Source organism: Candoia aspera, chromosome 5 (genome assembly GCF_035149785.1).
Source record: "Candoia aspera isolate rCanAsp1 chromosome 5, rCanAsp1.hap2, whole genome shotgun sequence".
In the NCBI taxonomy this organism is placed as follows: domain Eukaryota; kingdom Metazoa; phylum Chordata; class Lepidosauria; order Squamata; family Boidae; genus Candoia; species Candoia aspera.
The window spans coordinates 66,793,590-66,811,137 of NC_086157.1; the positions used below are offsets into that span (position 1 = coordinate 66,793,590).

A 17,548-nucleotide genomic window follows, 5' to 3' on the forward strand; every position below is an offset into this window, starting at 1 on the left:
TTTTGATTACTGAATACTTCCATATAAAGAAAGATTTATATTCCAAAAGACATAAATCATGTAATCTTCATATAAGGATAATTACTGAGGAAATATGATGCAGGGATCAGAATGCTGTCAGGAGAAGTTGTAAAAGTTCTTTAGAGATATATCTATCTCTCTATATATCACACAATGAAAGAAGAAACATTTTATATTTATTTTATTACCAGGAAATTTATTATTACCATTAATAATTTCAAATTACTGTATATCTTCTACATCTAGACATTTACATCAAGACATTTACATGTACACAATTATTTTCACTTAATGTGAAAATCTTAATCTGTTACTTCTATTCACAAATGTATTTGCATACAGCAACAGATTTCCAAAGCGTTCTGTAAATTAATCTGCAGAATCAAATAAGCACCATGTTGTAAGGGCAAAAATCTTAACCAGCAACCTGTAATAAGGGAGTATGCTCAAATATATGTTGCAAAAGTACACAAAGTGACTTTCTCCTATGATTCTCAGAATAAATACTTCCCCAAAGGAATAATGAGATTATTTTTTCTTTAATATATTCATATGGCTGTATAGACTGAATTTAATGTAAACATCTGAACCAAAATAATGTTTAATTATAGATTTTCTGAATGATTAGCCTTCTTTATTACATATAATTTTATGTAATATTGGCAATGTTCAAAACTATAGTTTTGAGTGAAATTCCTTTCATACTGCAGAATCTGAATATTTGCCTTCATATAAAAATAACATTTTTTATTATCTTCAGTATTGTAAACTATGTTTAATCATAATATCATTGAAAGGCCCTTGAGACACACTGGAAGAGTTTCTGAAAACACTTGTTTTTGAAGTCTTCCATCAGCTTGACACATTATTTATTATACTAGTGTAGTTCACAATCCAAGTAAACTGCCATTTCAGTGTGCATCTTTTTGGTGTGTGTTTTCAACACTTAGTCAGTATGCATGTTATTTTAATGGATTACACAGAATCTGATACAATAAGAAAATATTTAGCAAGTCATCCATTCAGAACTGAGCACAGACAGGGGAACAGAAATGTTTTTAATCAGCACATTAAAAAAAAATCCCTATTGGTTCAAAAGTTCTGCTCATTGTTTAGTAATTCCAAAACCCATTGTATTTTAAATATTTCTGCTTGTGAAACTTACCTATACCAGTTGATTTCAGGTTCAGGAGAACCAGTAGCTTTACAGAACAAAGTAACTGCCTCTCCCCGATCTGCCGTAGCATTAAAGGACTTCTGGAGCAAAGTAATGGTTGGAGGAACTGGAAAAATATAAAAAATGCATGTGACATTAGACAATTGAAAACAGATTTATTTTGTCCTTCAGATCATCTCTCCATAATGATTTAAACATGGGATCTGGAAGATTATGAAGGACAATTGAGGAAGGTGGGGGGAGTGTCATTTATCTTCTCGAAAACATCTGATGATATTTTGTTTTACCGATATCAAGAATAAAGCTAATTATTTATAAAATATCATCCACTTCCTTACAGAAGTAGAGTCACATTGCTCTCCACTGAACCCAGGAAAAATAGTTTGTGCTGTTTCCTAGCCTTTCAAGATAGAGGGATTATCAGGAGAGGAATTTGCAGCAGAAGTTGAGAGAACCACTCTGGCAGAATGAGCTGGGAAGCAGGTATCATACATATTTATATGTACATAATAATACCTACCTCCAAAGTACTTCATTCTGAAATATGAAGATGACATTAAAATAAAATTAAACAGCAATGTCATAAAACACTGGACATACTAAGTTTGGATTTAAAGATAAAATAGATGGAACATCAGACTTAATATTACTCTTCTCCCCCTTCCAGTAAAGGAGAGGATGAGGTAGAGGAGGCCAAGGAGGAAAAGAAGAGTGGTGTTGAAACATTTGCATATTGTTATGCATATGATTTTAGGAGTACCCCCCCCCCCCCGAAAGATAGAATCAGAGGAGTGGCCTTGTTGGCAAGCTCTGTTTTGCACTTGTTTTGTTTGGCACTTGTCCATGGTTCTATGGAACTTCTGCTTTATTTTATTTTTGATATTTTATCTTATTTTACTTATCATATGAATCCCAAACTTCACACATTATGGGCAGAAAAAAGAGATACAGAACTGGCCTGGGAATTCTGAAACCAGCTAAGGCAGCAGAACAATTGAATATTAACCAGCTTCTCATTACAAAGGCTCCTACTGAAGATCTAAATCTCCTCATGGAACACCATGAATTCTGTGAATAGATTTGAGGTGTTATTTCAGCAATGTGATGAGGTATTTGATTCCTTTCCTCTAAACAAGGACAATGGATTTCTCTGGAGCAATGACTTTCAGAAAAACATTGCATCCAGGAAGCATGCTGCCCACCATCTGTACTTATGCATTTAATGTGCTACTCACAGATGAACTTTATATACAGATGTAACTGGAAAACCTTCCTCAGATTTTTCTGGCTAAATATTGTATTTTAATTGTTTGTAGCTTTGTTTGAGCAACTAGCAGCTATCTCTGTTAAAAGTGAAAAATTGGAAAATATTTGTTGCTCACACAGACTCATCCCAAGAGATAAAGACAAAGACAGAAAACCCCTTCACCAAGCTTCCATGCCATACTGTATAAGCAGTCTGAAAGCAGTAAATTCAGTGCTTCTGTGAGTCCAAATGATAAAGAGGATTTTCTCCCCACTTATCAATACAATCAACTAGTTTTATTTGCTCTTCATAGCAATATTAATGCAGGAAAATGGGCTCCAAGAGATTTTCTTCATTTCTCTTTAAGCCAATTGTTTCACTGCCAGACTTATGCTGTTGCTCTTGTGAGTATTAAATGGCTTCCTAATGTGAATGGCATAAAAAGGATCCAGTTTGTTTTTTTATGATCAATGTTGTAAAAATGACCTCCTACTGGAAATCTATGGAATTTCCTCCACCCAAATTTTCAGTGACTGACAAATGTGAGACCTCTATTACACAATAGTGTATCAGCTCCTTGTGATGCTGTGTCTAGCTGTTTCTATTACCTGGACTCTATTCCTATACTTACTGGTATTGTAAATTATTATATGTACTTTTATTTAGGAACATTCTCAATTTTAGGCATTTTACTGTTTTCCATATAATGTTTCTGTTTTTTTCTTCCAACACCAAGGCATCTTGTGCTGTATTCTTTTAAGAAGTCGACTGTCAGTGACCATAATAAAGATCTATCTATATCATTTCAGGAAATAATAATTGTGTTATCAGTTTCCTGTGAAAAGGAATTCATCTTTTATTATTATTATTATTATTATTATTATTATTATTATTATTATTATTTGGAGAATCACTACATAGGCACCAGGTAAAACCAATTAAATTGCAAAAAGCTTTTTACTTACACTTCAGAACAATGTAGCAATAAATTCACAATGCGTAATTATACTGTAAATTATATTATGCTACATTTGTTATTTTTTTACTGTATTTACTTCTAGTTTGCTTTCTGGTTTCCTGTTCGCCATCTCATATATTGCAATGTGAAAAGATAATATGCATCTCTGTATGTGTGTGTTTTTTTTAAAGTCTTGGCTTAGAATTTATTAGTGATTGAATGTAATGTTTGGTGTTGTTTTATCAATGTACTGATAATTGAACAACCATAAAACATATCGTAAGCAACTATAAAACATAATTTATTCATTGGGCTGCTTTTAATAAAACAAGTATCATATAAATACATTTAAAAAAAAAAATCTCTTGATTTGCTATAGTTCTGAGCTGAATCCAAGAATTCATTTAGCACTGCTCCTCTGGTGCTGGAGCATTTTCTCTGATTCTCACTTCAGTCTACAACCCCCTATAACAGTATGGGAAGTCACATTGTGAACTTCTGTGAATGAAAGGAATGGAATGTCCTTCCATTCTTAAGAAGCAAGACTGAATCCAACTCACTGATTCTGAATAGGGAAATTAGTGCACATAAAAGAACTTGTAAGAGTTTATTAACCTCTTTAATTGCATTTGTTTTCATGAAAAAAGTAAATCAATGGAAACAAAATGAAAACAATGTACTTTTTTTACCCTTTTTATACATTTCTTATGAAATTAAAATAAGAATAACTTTTTTTATTATTATTTTGTCATTCTACATAGAGAGTTTGGCTACTGAATAATGCATTCAAAACTTACAATCCTCTGTCTCGTGCATTTACATATATTTTTTTTCCAAAGATAAATTTTAGAACATTGTCCATATTATTAAAACATATAACATATCCATATACAAACTTGGAATGATTTATAGCCTATATTATGATGATACCAAAGTTAAAGGACACATTTATATAAGTGAACCACCTATACTCATCTAGGAAGTGATGAGTTAGTGTTACAAGTGTTTGACTGCAATAGTAACTATATGACTACTATAGTCACTACTATAGTGACTACTACAGTTTTACTCTTAAAAATTAATTTACCTTAGTCTAAATCACCAAAATATCAGAAATATAGTTTAGTTTAAGTTCTTACCATTTACAATTACAATGATATCCCGAAAGTCAATTTCTCCTCTGGCTTCGACTCTTCCTTCACATCTATATACTCCTTCATCACTTTTATTAATTTTAAGAATTTGAAGATTGTTGTTTGGCAACATGGCAAATCTATCTGGAAAAGCATATAGGACAAATATTATCCATAAGCAATGGCAATGAGTAAATATGACTTTTGACATATTTAAATACTTCCACTATACTGTTAAAGTATTCATCAACAAAACATATTTCAATTTTCACAGAATATGTAATCCTGAAAGTTCAATTCTGTATTTTAGATTTCTTACATCTTGTGTTTCTAACAGAACTGTGCAATACTACTTACATTCACTTTGATAAAGAGATTCACACTGCTGGGTGACATGATTCCCTTTGTTGAATTAAAGACATGATGCAATTGGTCTTTACAAAGCAATTTGAGTCTTAGGTATTACCCATTTTAACTCAGACTGGGAAGGATACAATTTGTGTATCTTTTGTATTTAGCACAAAAAATGATAAAAGCATAACAAAGCTAAGACTGAGATATCATTCATATAAAACATTATATAATAAATACAAAGCAGATGATAAAAATGCCAAAGCAAAAAAAAGGTAAATTTCCCCATCCTTTCCCAAATATCATTGATGGTATATTTTCACAGGCTCATCTTCCCATCCTGCTATGTGGCACAGAAAGATACCCTGGTATCCATTTATACATTTTATGCTGCAGCTTTCATCTCAACCACAAAGTAGTGTTTCAGTGTTTTTCTTTCCTCCCAAAAAGTCTTACTGTACAAATATTATGCAATGCCTTTTTAACTATGTTATTGATGATATGGTCAAAGACTTGGATGTGCTAGATCCCATTGGCCATGCTCTGGGTTTATCCCCTTTCCTCTGGTTGTTCGGCATAGCCTACATGGCTGCTTTGGCTTGGGCATCAAGAGACACTGGATATGTGGCTTTTGCAGAGGCATCTACATGAGAGATGTCTGATTAGCAATTTGTGAAGTACCAGTCAGGCATTATATACAGGTTTCATTCATTTTTCATTCATGTAGCTGTCACCCAATTCCAAATTAATTCTGGGAAGCTCACAAAATAAAATAAAAACAACAACAACAGGATAAAAGCACAAGATAAATTGAAAATTAAATAAACAACAGATGGTGAACAGGTTATTTCTAGAAAGAGATCTACCAGTCTTCTGGAAGACCAGTTAACACATATCCAAAAATAATCAAGTAATAGGTAATGGAATAGAAGATCAGCATGGGATGAATCAGGAAGAAACTCTTTTGATGTGCTTTGCAAGTTCTCTCCCACTTCACCTGCACTGTTCCTCTGTCCTACAGACCTTTCAGCTGGGCTGTTCTTGACACAGATCTAACAGTCTTCTAGAACTCCAGCAGACCAATGTACATAAATAGTCTGAGTGACAACTTGCCAGCATGGAGCATTTCCACAATGTTAATGTGCCACTTGGGCAAATTAAATGACGGTTAAAGTTTCCCTCTGGGGTGATGACTGGGGTGATGACTGGGGAAGGCAATGGCAAACCACCACATATAGTCTGCCAAGAAAACATTGTGAAAACAGTGTCCCCCCAAAGGGTCAGACATGATTTGGTCCTTGCACAGGGGACCTTTCACCTTTCACCTCAAAGTTTCCCTCTCTCCACCTGTCCACATTTATTGAAACTTGTCCCATCATATTTTAAGGAGAACAAGTGGAAGTCTCACCCCTACCCCCTATTGATGCTAGGTAGAAGGAGAAACAAAGCTATGTAGATTTCTAATTTAGTGTCTTGCAGTAAAGCTATAGGGACAGAACTACTTGCAAACTTTACTACTGCGGCAATAAAAGTTCAGCCAGTGATATAGTAAATATGCTAGCATATTTTTCTTCAGCTAAAGAACCAGAAGAATGAACATTAGCACACTACAAGGAACAGCAACAGTTACTTAACAGGAGATCAGTAGATAGAAATATAAACTGATGATTATTCTGTTTCAAGTGATAAAGTTCAAATTCCAGGCTTAAAAAAAAGATGCCTTAAATAAAGATAAATAATCAAACTCTTCTATAATCAAACTTGACTAATAGTGACTTTATGGACAAGTTCAAAATAGCACAAAATATGAATTTTCAAAATTCAATTTTACTCATATCAGAAATGAACTCAGTGGAATCCTTGACTATGATTTGAAAACCACAAGCTTGCCATTTGCACTAGAGATGGTGGTAGATGTAGTCACTCAGTTCCATTCAACAGTCAGCTTCTTGCCTGCCCCATTTCAATCCAAAGCTAGACTGAGTCAGGAAAGAATGTTGTATGTGGAAGTTATTAAGATATTTTGACTAACTCAATGCACAGAAGAGTTTTAGAGAAAGACAGGTACACAGTTCTATGGACAATAATTAATGTCCAAAGCAAAAAGTGGAGCTGAAAAGTTTTTGGCGGAAATTTGACAAAACAGATGTGACCTCTGAACCTGAAGATTTATGCCAAGGTACTTCTAACTGTGAATTACCATTTGAATTACTAGGTCATTTATTTAGTAAACCTGTGGGATATTTTCCACATAGTTTTCATATCTTAGAGCAAACAGTAAAGTCAGTGCAATAGCCATGTCAGCTTAAATATTCAAGTACTTATATTTCTTCATTCCACACATCACTTTCTTAAGTATGAATGGTATTATGTGTATGCAATCTGAATGAATATGTAATAAAACATATAATTTAAAGAGTTACCAAAATACTAACTGTCAGCAATATTTGAGACTTCCTCATTTTGATATAACCAGCTGACAATAGGCGCAGGTGAACTAGTAACACGACAAATGACTTGTACATCTTCTCCCTGTACAAACTCTTGTGGTGATGAGACATCCTGGAATGTGAGCTTTTCTAAGAAAAAGTGATATATATACATTAATAAATTATCCTTTATTTTGTTAAGAATTTCAAAGTAATCAATCATTTATAATGAGTCACCTTGAGCACTATTTGTTGGCAAAAAGGCTATGTATAAATATGATTCAGAAAATCAATTTCTTGATTTTTAAAATATTTTAAAGTCCATATAGTTATGGACTTATGCACATAGAACAATTTTCATAGATGAGGGATAAGTGATCAGCCAAAACTATTCTATTTTGGGGGGGATTTTCTTAGGTAGTTTCATTTCAAGGAAGCTAAGTTATCATTGTGTTATAATATCTTGATATTGTAAGTGTGTTGGTTATGGTGTACTTGAAACAAGAAGTTCTGTTAAAGACTCTACCTATGTATGCAAGAGTTACCATAATTTGGTAGCAAAGATCTGAATGAGATAGAGTCAGAGAATTATTCTCTCTCTCTCTCTTTGCTACTATCTGTTGGTTATCTGGATTTTTACAGCTTAGATATGGTAGCTCTGTAGTTAACACTTTACTAGAAGAAATGGTATCACAATTTAATTGTATACTTTTTAATTAAATTTACAGAAATTTATACTCAGCATTTCCAGTAGAAAGACAAAGCTTTATACTGAATTTACTTACGGTAAATTTCCAAAACAACAGTAGCTTCTTGACTAAATCCTAAAGAATCTGTTGCCTGACACCTATATATTCCCGCATCTTCCACATTGGCATTGTAAATGGTTAATCGTGATCTGACACCTTCTTTCTGCACCACCACTCTTTGATTAGAAATGATCTTCTCTCCTTGTGGGTTATACCAATCTATACTCTCAGGTTCACCGATTACTAAAAAGGAAAAAAAAAAAAGAAATAATGAATATAACAAATGTTCAAAAGATACTTAAATGCAAACATAGTATTTTAATGAAATTAAACATCTTAAAAAAAAACAAAACTACTGTATATCAAATCAAACTTTTTTAAAAAAACAACAACTATGTCCTTTCTGCAATATGAGGAGACAATAAAAAACATAATATTATGTCTTATACATCACCTCCTGAAATTGTTTTATGGATGAGGATGTGTGCAAATTCAAACTATTCTTTTTTCATGATAAATTTATTGAATTCAGAAAAGGCCATGCTCTGCAACATTTTGCTCACAGTTCTTTTTTCATAAAAGACCTTGGATAACCTCCAGGAAAAACTGGACTCTTGAGGACTGCAGAGCTTTGGCAGATTGACCTCATATTGAGTTGTATGCTTCTTGAAACTGAAGAAACAACTCCTTTGTGCTCTCTAGCCTATTTTTCCAAGGATGAAGAGATTGTTTTCAGTATATTCCCTCCTTCCTGGTTGTGGAAAGATCCAGGCCAATGAAGGAAAGTTGTGCAAAGTTGGGGAAAGAAGGCTGGACTATTTAGCAAATAGTTTATTCCTAGCAACAAGCAGGATTTCTCCCCTTCATCCTGACTCCCAGCACTGTATTTCTTTAGCAAGCACAAGCATTGCTAATCTCCTCTAAACTGCTATATTTGGTACCTTGTCAAGAAGAAGATATGTTTATTAAGGCAGGCATGAAGAAGATATGTTTATTAAGGCAGGCATGGACATACTACTGTATTTGGTAGGATTCTAATCTATCCAAAGCTTTAATCCCTACTTTGGGTCAATATTTCTAAAGCTGGCATTCTTATGTACTAGAAACTAGCTGACAGACAAATCTATATGCTTGTAAAGGAAGCCTACCGTGGTAGAGAGAGTTCAGAGAACCACTTTTATGATCCCTGCTCATAGCAGACAGTGTTATGGTATGATATTAAAGTAACCCAAGGATGACTTTCCCAAACAGCTGTAAGAGTGGATAATACCCTTCTCTAGCTTCTTCCCATTTACACTGTTGATTCCTAGATCCTGATAACATAATAACACAGGTATCAAGAGATTTGCTAGACCAAGCCTCAGACTATCTTCCTTGGCAATTTCTTTTGTCAGTTAAAACAAAAGGGCTGATAAGGTTTTAAGGCTATTAACCTCCTTGGCAATCTTTTGTACAGGCCAGCAACCATTAATTACCAGACATCTGATAAACCTCCTTCTTCCTCTGTCATGATGCTCTTTGGTTAATCTCAGTCAGGCTGGAGTACTTCCTTTCCTCCCGTTTTTATTTGGTGGAAATACCTGAATTAGTAATATTTGTGCCTCAGGACACTCTCAGTCTGCTTCCCTTGTACTTCAGTGAAGGTCTTTGCAGTAGTACAAGGTTCCATCTGTAAATCTTTTGCTTTCTGTGTGGTAGCAAGAACCATAACTTTAAGCTCCTCACTTTTTCAAATGGTCAAGTAGCCTCCTATTTTTGTACTTATTCCAGATCATTCATCATCTTATTTTTAAGAGATGCCTCAAAATGTGATAGCTTAAAAAATACCTTGGCTTTCTTCATCTATAGGTGAACTCTGTAAATGCTCTATTAATGTGAATTCACTCTCAAATCCCTTGCTTTCTCTGTCTTCCTTTGAGCTTGTTCTTTGAACTGAATATACTGAATTCCCCAAAGGCTATACACACTTCTTGATTCCACCACAAGTCCCTAATTTCTCAGATCCTACTCTCCCTTTATTTTTCCACTTTCCTTGTGGTCTATCTAATGCTATTGTATGTTTTAAGGCACATTGCTTGGTATTACTCAAATAGGGATTGGGGTGATAGAATATTAAATGTTCAGTATTAGAAGCATATTAGGTTCTAGTGTTCCATCCTGGCAGAATTAACACTGTGGGACACTCCAATTCATTATAACAGTCAATATTGATGTTTATGACCATACCTGACAGTAATTGCCTGGAAGTTCACCTTTTGCACACAAAACCATGTCTGAAAGTGTCTCCACATAGTCGAGGAAGGTAATATAGTGGCTTCATAGTACTCGAGCCTGGATGTCCTGACTCATTTTGCTACATCTCTGCTGGAATATCCTAATCTGCACTGGAAGAGGTAGTTCCTGATCTTATTCTTTAAACTTTCAGATTGTAAATCATAAACACAAAAGACTATGTTGATTTGTTTGAATTTCAGTGCAGAAAGTTTGAATTGATTTTACTGGAATGTTGAGTGTTACTGTATTTGTTGGTGTTCTCTATACATGCTGTTCTTGATGCTGAACTTTTAGCATGATTACTACAAATGAAAAAAACAAAAACAAAACTATTCTGGTTTTGTTGGTTCATTGACCATTGCTACCTGGTTAGTGTTGCAGTAATTTAGTATATACTGACAAACACATAAAGCACAAATAATTTGGTTAAGAAAAAAATGCTTCATAAATATAAAAGGCTCACCATAAACTATCCAGATAGTATCATTTAAAAATTATTGTTATACAACTTCATTTCCTATTGATTTTTGAAGGATACTTTCCTGGTCAATTATAACACTCTTGATTTAAAAGCTGAATTCATTCCACTATCCTTGACTTTTATACTTGGACAATCTCTAATACTTTTAATAAAGAATTTAAATAAGCCACTAGGATGTTCCATACATTTTCCAGTTAAAATTTATAGTAATATTGATAATGAAGCTGATCCAGAACAATAAAATTCATTATACCTGTACATGTGAAGAATTTGGATACACCCACACTGACTTCTACCTTGCTGAGGGAAATTGACACTTGAAGTGCTGTAAGACATAAAGTAAAAGATTTAAGGTAGTCAACTTAAATAATAAAATTTAAAAACTAAGAAAAATAGTAGAAAAGAGCACATAATAATATATATGTTTTTTTTTATTTTATAAACTTGATTTGAAAATCGTAAAGATCATACTAATTTTAAATAACTTTTATTAACCTTCAGTTCAGAAGCAGAATGCAGTCATCAGAGAACTATTAATTCATATACAGAAAAAAATTGGAGCTACAACCCAGGTTAGAATACCCAGATAGGAATACAATATTCTTGGTATATTCTCACTGAATATGTGTCTATATAAAAAGCCTATATAAATTACTTATATACCTTTTTCTCATAATTATTATAACTTAATTTTTGAATTCCAACAATTGCGTGAAGAACTTGAGAGCCAATTTAGTGTAGTGGTTAAGGCGCTGGACTAGAAATTGAGAGATCATGAGTTCCAGGCCTCCCTTAGGCATGAAAGCCAGTTGTGTGCCTTTAGGTCATTCATTCCCTATCAGCCAATCTACCTTGCAGGGTTGTGGAGAAAATAGGAGGCACCTACATCATGCATGCCATCTGGAGTTAAAAAAATAAAGGTAAGTTATAAATCAAATAAAAAATAAAAAACAACATGTTAGATCAACTGTTCCAACCACTCTGCTGTGAGAAGCAACAGTGACTTTGAAAGACCCCTCCCCATTAATTAGATTATAAATGTTATTCACAGATTATTTTATTTAGATAATTTCTTTATATCATTTATATAGCCACCCATTTCACACATGACTCTGGGCAGTTTACAGGATTGAACCCCCCCCCCCATATATATATATATATATATATATATATATAATCTCCCTGGTGTCTGATAAGTACTGTAGCTATTAAACACCAAGCCTTGCAGAGATCAACTCCAGGCCCAAATTCCATGTATAATCGGTACTTCAGTATATGCTGAGATGTCTGTCTCCTTTATCCAGTAAGTTATTTATTCTAACCATTGCAATCTTACATTTGTTTATTTATAAGCAAGGATCATTATATTCAGTTCACATATATTCCTGTGTAAATGCCATCACACTTCCTGTTGGGGTAAGTAATATTATGCAAAACATACTCACAAAGAAAGAATAAAAAATAGTAAGCAGGATTCAAGGGTATGATGAAATTGCTGAATGTTTTTCAGCATTGCAAGACATACTTTCTCCCACTATACCCATATACCAATTCATACTTTGCCTTTTGTTCTTCACATTTCTTCTCTTTTTGTGAATATCAATAACTCCATCCAACTGTGACTTTCTTGGTCTTCCACTACCTTTTACCACACTCACTCTTCCTTCATATATTTATTTTGCAATTCTATCTCTGTATGAATAAACCACATCCATGTACTTCTTTCATACTGGTCGCTAAGCAACCATTCCTGCTACATTAAACTTACATTTATATTTCTTCTGATGCACTTAATTCTTAACTTCATAAAACAACGTGAAAAGACGTATGCAGTTATACACAGCTGTTTTCACGTATTTTGACAAATATTCATTTCTCAGAATAGTTGGCATACTACCTCTTACCTTTCTAAAATATATTTTTTTTTTAAATTCTCCATAACATTTTCAAACACTGGTAAATATTCCACCAAGGTTCACAGTTAATCTCCTTGTTTTAGTTCTTCACCATTTAAGTAAGACTTGCAATCATTCATTCTATTTTCTCTATTTTCTTAGCTTTTGATGTACTGATTTTCAGATCAATACACTTCATTGCTGCATACTGTACAATCTATCTACAGTACATCAAATTATTTTAATCTCAGCCAATAGAGTGGTATGATCTATATACAAAAATTCATGAAAACTCATGTCCCCACCAATATATCTCTAACAACACCATAATAATGCTTAAACACACATGTATCCATATGCAATTGCATTCAGCAATCAAGGTGACACATCTTATTTTATTCCATGATGCCTGTTAAACTATTTGTTATACATTGATCTCCCCAACCCACCTTACATGGATTGTACCTTGTCTAGTGAAGGTGCTTGAGAAATCCAATGATACTATGAGCTTCATTGTTTTGATTATATATTCCCAGAAGAGTCACCCATGATGGGCAGATCATAAACTAAGTATGATGTACTAGAGAAGAAAATGGCAATCCACACCAGTATTCTTCCAATAAACCCAAAATGACATTCATGAACAAAAGACCCCAATCGTATACTAGAAAATGCCTACCTCCCACCTCAACAAGATACTGGGGAAATGCAGAGATGAAATGTAAGTATCACCAGACCTTATGCCTGGATTAAAGCTGAAATGTTGTTCAGCTGCAAATGTGCCCTGAGAAAATCACAGAAGAAATGTAGTAACCATATTTTTTTAAGTGTCAAAGTCAATGTTTGGATATATCCCAAAACTTGATAGAATAATTTTAGTTCAAGTCTAATGCAAGCCAATCAATATTATAGTTTTCCAAGACTATGTCCTCAGATGCAGGGGAGGCTATCTTTGAACTGTTCTATGCCAACTTCCAACATCTTACTCACAATGCATCCAAAAAAAGCCATATTCATTAGAGAAGACAGGAATACTAAAGTTTGAAGTAAAATATCTTCTGGAATGGGAAAAATTAGCATTGGTGTATGAGATAAAACATGGGGCAGAGTAATAGAGTTCTGCCAAGAAAATGCAATGTTTATAGCAATCTTCAAAAACCTAGAAGATAAATCTACATGCAGATATCACAGAATGGATGACACAAGAATCAGATTGACTATATACTCTGCAGGCAAATATGGGTAAGTCTATTCAGCCAGCAAAAACTACTACAGCTCAGATCGCAAATCCATTGTAAAATTACAAATTAAACTAAGGAAAACAAAGCCATCACATCAAGAGATGCATTGTCAGCAGTATTTCATATAGTTATACAGTGAAGGTAAAGAACAGATATTACAAATCAAATTTTATAAATAATGTCTGAACTGAAATTTGTGACATTTTAAAGAAGAAGAAAACAAAAATAACCAAAAATGCAAAAAAAAAACAAAAAAAAACAGGAGACCAAAGGGATTTCTGCTAATGCATTGAAAATAGTTGAAGAAAGGTAGAAAGCAAATAAGCCATCTTTATGCAAATATAAAGAGAAACAAAGCAAAAAGCAATTGGAGGAAGAAGCTATAAAGAAGAGAGGGCATAAATACACAGAACTTAACAAAAATGATCTCAAACTGACTATATGGGTTGATCACTGAACTAGACCAGACATTCTGAAAAGTGAATGTAAATTGACCCTTAAAAAATTGCTAATAACAAAGCTGCAAGAGCTGATGAAATACCTGCAGAACTTTAATATCTTGCAAGATGATAAAGTGTTAAGTTTTAAGTGGTACCTGAGATATGTAACCAAGTATGGGACTGCAAATTATCCTTTATATTCCAAAACCAAGAAAGGACAGCGCTAACATATGCTCAAACTATTGAAAAATTGAACTTTTTTCACACAGCCGGCTATGTTCTATTATTTCTTCAAGCAGGACTTAATCTTTTATCTTTCTGCAGTCATTCTACTTTCATATCTGCCCAAGAACACAAACTTTATCTTATTATCCTGCACTAAATATATTTGGACAATATTATCTCCCTTTTAAATTATTTTCAATACTTTTACAAACTGTATTATTATTATTATTATTATTATTATTATTATTATTATTATTATTATTATTGCCACCCAGTCCCATAACTATGGGTGGCTATACTGTAAAAGGACTTCAGTGGTTATCCTGCAATCAATATATTCACCTCTCCTTAGAGATGGACCCATGCAACACACTGGCCACTGCCTGCAAGGCAGCCGAATCTTCAATGGTAATGAAACATCAATAGGGTCAGGATTATCTGAATTTTGGGGGTCAACTTGTTCCATAGGGCAGATGCTGAAACAGGAAGCACATTTTCTGGGTTCTATAAGATAGTAGTGCTTGACAAAAGGGACCTGTGGCATGCCAACTCCATTGAATCTAGTAGGATAAGCAGAGACAGGCAGTCCCACAAATAATCTGTGCCATGAAGAACTTTCTGGTAATATCTAGTACTTTGAACTGCATGCAGAAGCCTACTGGAAGCTAATGCAGTGATGTAACATGGGTCTACTGAAGAATGACCATAATTATCCATGTTGCTGCATTTTGAACCAGTTGCAAGTGATCTCCAAAGACAGCCCTATAGATAGTTCATTGCAATACTTCAGTTGGGAGATGACTAAACATGAATGACTATGGACAAGGCCTCTAAATCCAGGAATGGGTACATTTGGTACACAAGTTGTACAAAGGACCTTCTGACTGTGGCTGCCACCTGCTGTTCCAGCAGGAGCTCTTATATTCCAGGAATACTTCCAACCTGTGCACCACTTCTGCCTGGGGGAGTGTCACCCTATCCACAACTATAGATGGAAAGTCCCCAGCATTGGGGGGACCTAAAACCCATAGTCAATGGTTCTCATTAAGGTTCAGTTGAAGCTTGTTCTTCCCATCTAGGACCCTCCCATTTCACTTCCAGATACTGTGAAGGAACCTAGAAAACATCATTTGTTTGATCAGGGTAAGAAATATATATCAGAATCATTAGCATACTGATGATATCTCTCTTGATGCTGGCAAATTACTAGCTGTTTCCCAGAGTTTAATCAAGAACAGAGAGAGGATGGACACCTAGGAACCCTACAGAGCAATTGCTTACGGTTTGACCTACACCCCCTCCCCCATCAAATTAATAATTGTGGAAGTGTCCTTTAACTTATATTTGCTGGCTTCAGGACTTAAAACTCTACGGAGACTGTTTAATTTTTCTGCTTATATTTGGGAAACGGCATTCTCCAGTCCCAGGTTAATAAGTCTTGTTTGTTACATTTTAATGATTTGGCATCAAGTTCAATAAGTAATTAAGAAAAGGAAAAGTTTTGAACTGTTTTATTATTAATAGTTTGTGTTTAGTGTTGTATTTATTAGCCTTTCTATTACATATTTGTGTTGAAATGTGTCAGTATAAGTTGAATCAATATGAATACTTTTAGCAGTGATTATGTCTAATGATTATAACCAATAATTATATTGTAGATCACTATGTTAGTACATTAAATTCTTAGTTTGATATTCAACCTGAGTTATCCTTTACATCAAGCTTAGTGTCTCTGATGGGATTAAACTAGAAGTCAAATAGAGTTCATTCAACCCATGGGGTATAAGGATGTTTCTACTACTAAAGAATGATGCAAGGGTTTCATCCTTAATTATATAAAATAAATATAGTGTATAACAATCCACAGAAACTTAGAAGTATTAAAAAGCCATTATCCCATTGATTTTAAATTACTGCATTATACACCAAAGAGATAAATCTTGAAGTCCAGTTTAGTCTAACATAGAAATTAAAAATCAATCAGAAATAAAATTAGCTTTGCCTAGATGCTGCCTTAACAATAAAATTATTGAGTAAATTCCATTTTCAAAGAAAAAAATCTTGAGTAAACACTATTCAAAGATATCTCATGAACAGTTGCTGTGGTATTTTGTGCTGAATATTATACAATTTCAGCTAGCTGAAGTAAATTATTACCTAGGCTTCTCTAACCCATTTTTCCATTAGCTATTTGATAGTTTAAAGAGCATTAATAAGGTTCACTTCTTGGTATGAGCCTATACAGATCTTGCAAATCTATGTTCATTGACAGAATTCTAAACTGAAAGGGTTTAGGAATCAAGTATATCTTCAGAAATTGTTTTTTATACAAAAAATCAGAGTGAGGTTGCGGTTCATTAGTGATGATGAATGGACTCTGTGTTATGCACAGTTTCAAAAGGCAGGCCTATTTTGGCAGTGCTTAAATATTTTAAGCAAGTGTATGTTTCTTTTTAAACAGAAGGCATACATCTCTAGGATTTTTTTCTCAAAGCTACAGCTTTCAGGTAATACCAGTGGTTTTAATTTTCCTGATTTTAAGATATACCATTGGATAACTTCAATTATCCAATGTATACACATATCCATCTATACACACACACACACACACACACACACAGAGAGAGAGAGAGAGAGAGAGAGAGAGAGAGAGAGAGAGAGAGAGATGATGATGATGATGATGATGATGATGATGATGATGATGATGATGATGATGCAGTTATGTTTTCTATTTGAGAGTTATTATTTGGTACGCTGGCATGGTACCAGCTCTAACTAAAGTAGGAACTTCATGATTATTTTCCAGAATTTAAGGTGATTAGACATATTTGTGAAATAAATTAAAATTCCATTTTAGTTCTGATTAGAAATGATGTTCCATAACAATCCTTACCTAAAAATGACAGGAAAAAGAATTTGTGGGGAGGC

At 33.8% G+C, this 17,548-nt stretch overlaps 1 protein-coding gene across 1 annotated transcript in view; it reads right to left on the reverse strand.

Moving 5' to 3' along the window:
• Nucleotides 1-12,363, reverse strand: part of NCAM2 (neural cell adhesion molecule 2) — a 108,667-nt gene extending 96,304 nt beyond the window's left edge. Inside the window, exons 1-6 of the mRNA XM_063304711.1 lie at nucleotides 12,345-12,363; nucleotides 11,073-11,144; nucleotides 8,101-8,307; nucleotides 7,322-7,465; nucleotides 4,542-4,679; nucleotides 1,187-1,304 (exon numbers count right to left, since the gene is read on the reverse strand). Of these exons, the coding sequence (XP_063160781.1) occupies nucleotides 1,187-1,304; nucleotides 4,542-4,679; nucleotides 7,322-7,465; nucleotides 8,101-8,307; nucleotides 11,073-11,144; nucleotides 12,345-12,363 (698 nt within the window). The remainder of the gene's footprint in view (nucleotides 1-1,186; nucleotides 1,305-4,541; nucleotides 4,680-7,321; nucleotides 7,466-8,100; nucleotides 8,308-11,072; nucleotides 11,145-12,344) is intronic.
• Between the last annotated feature and the right edge of the window lie 5,185 nt (nucleotides 12,364-17,548).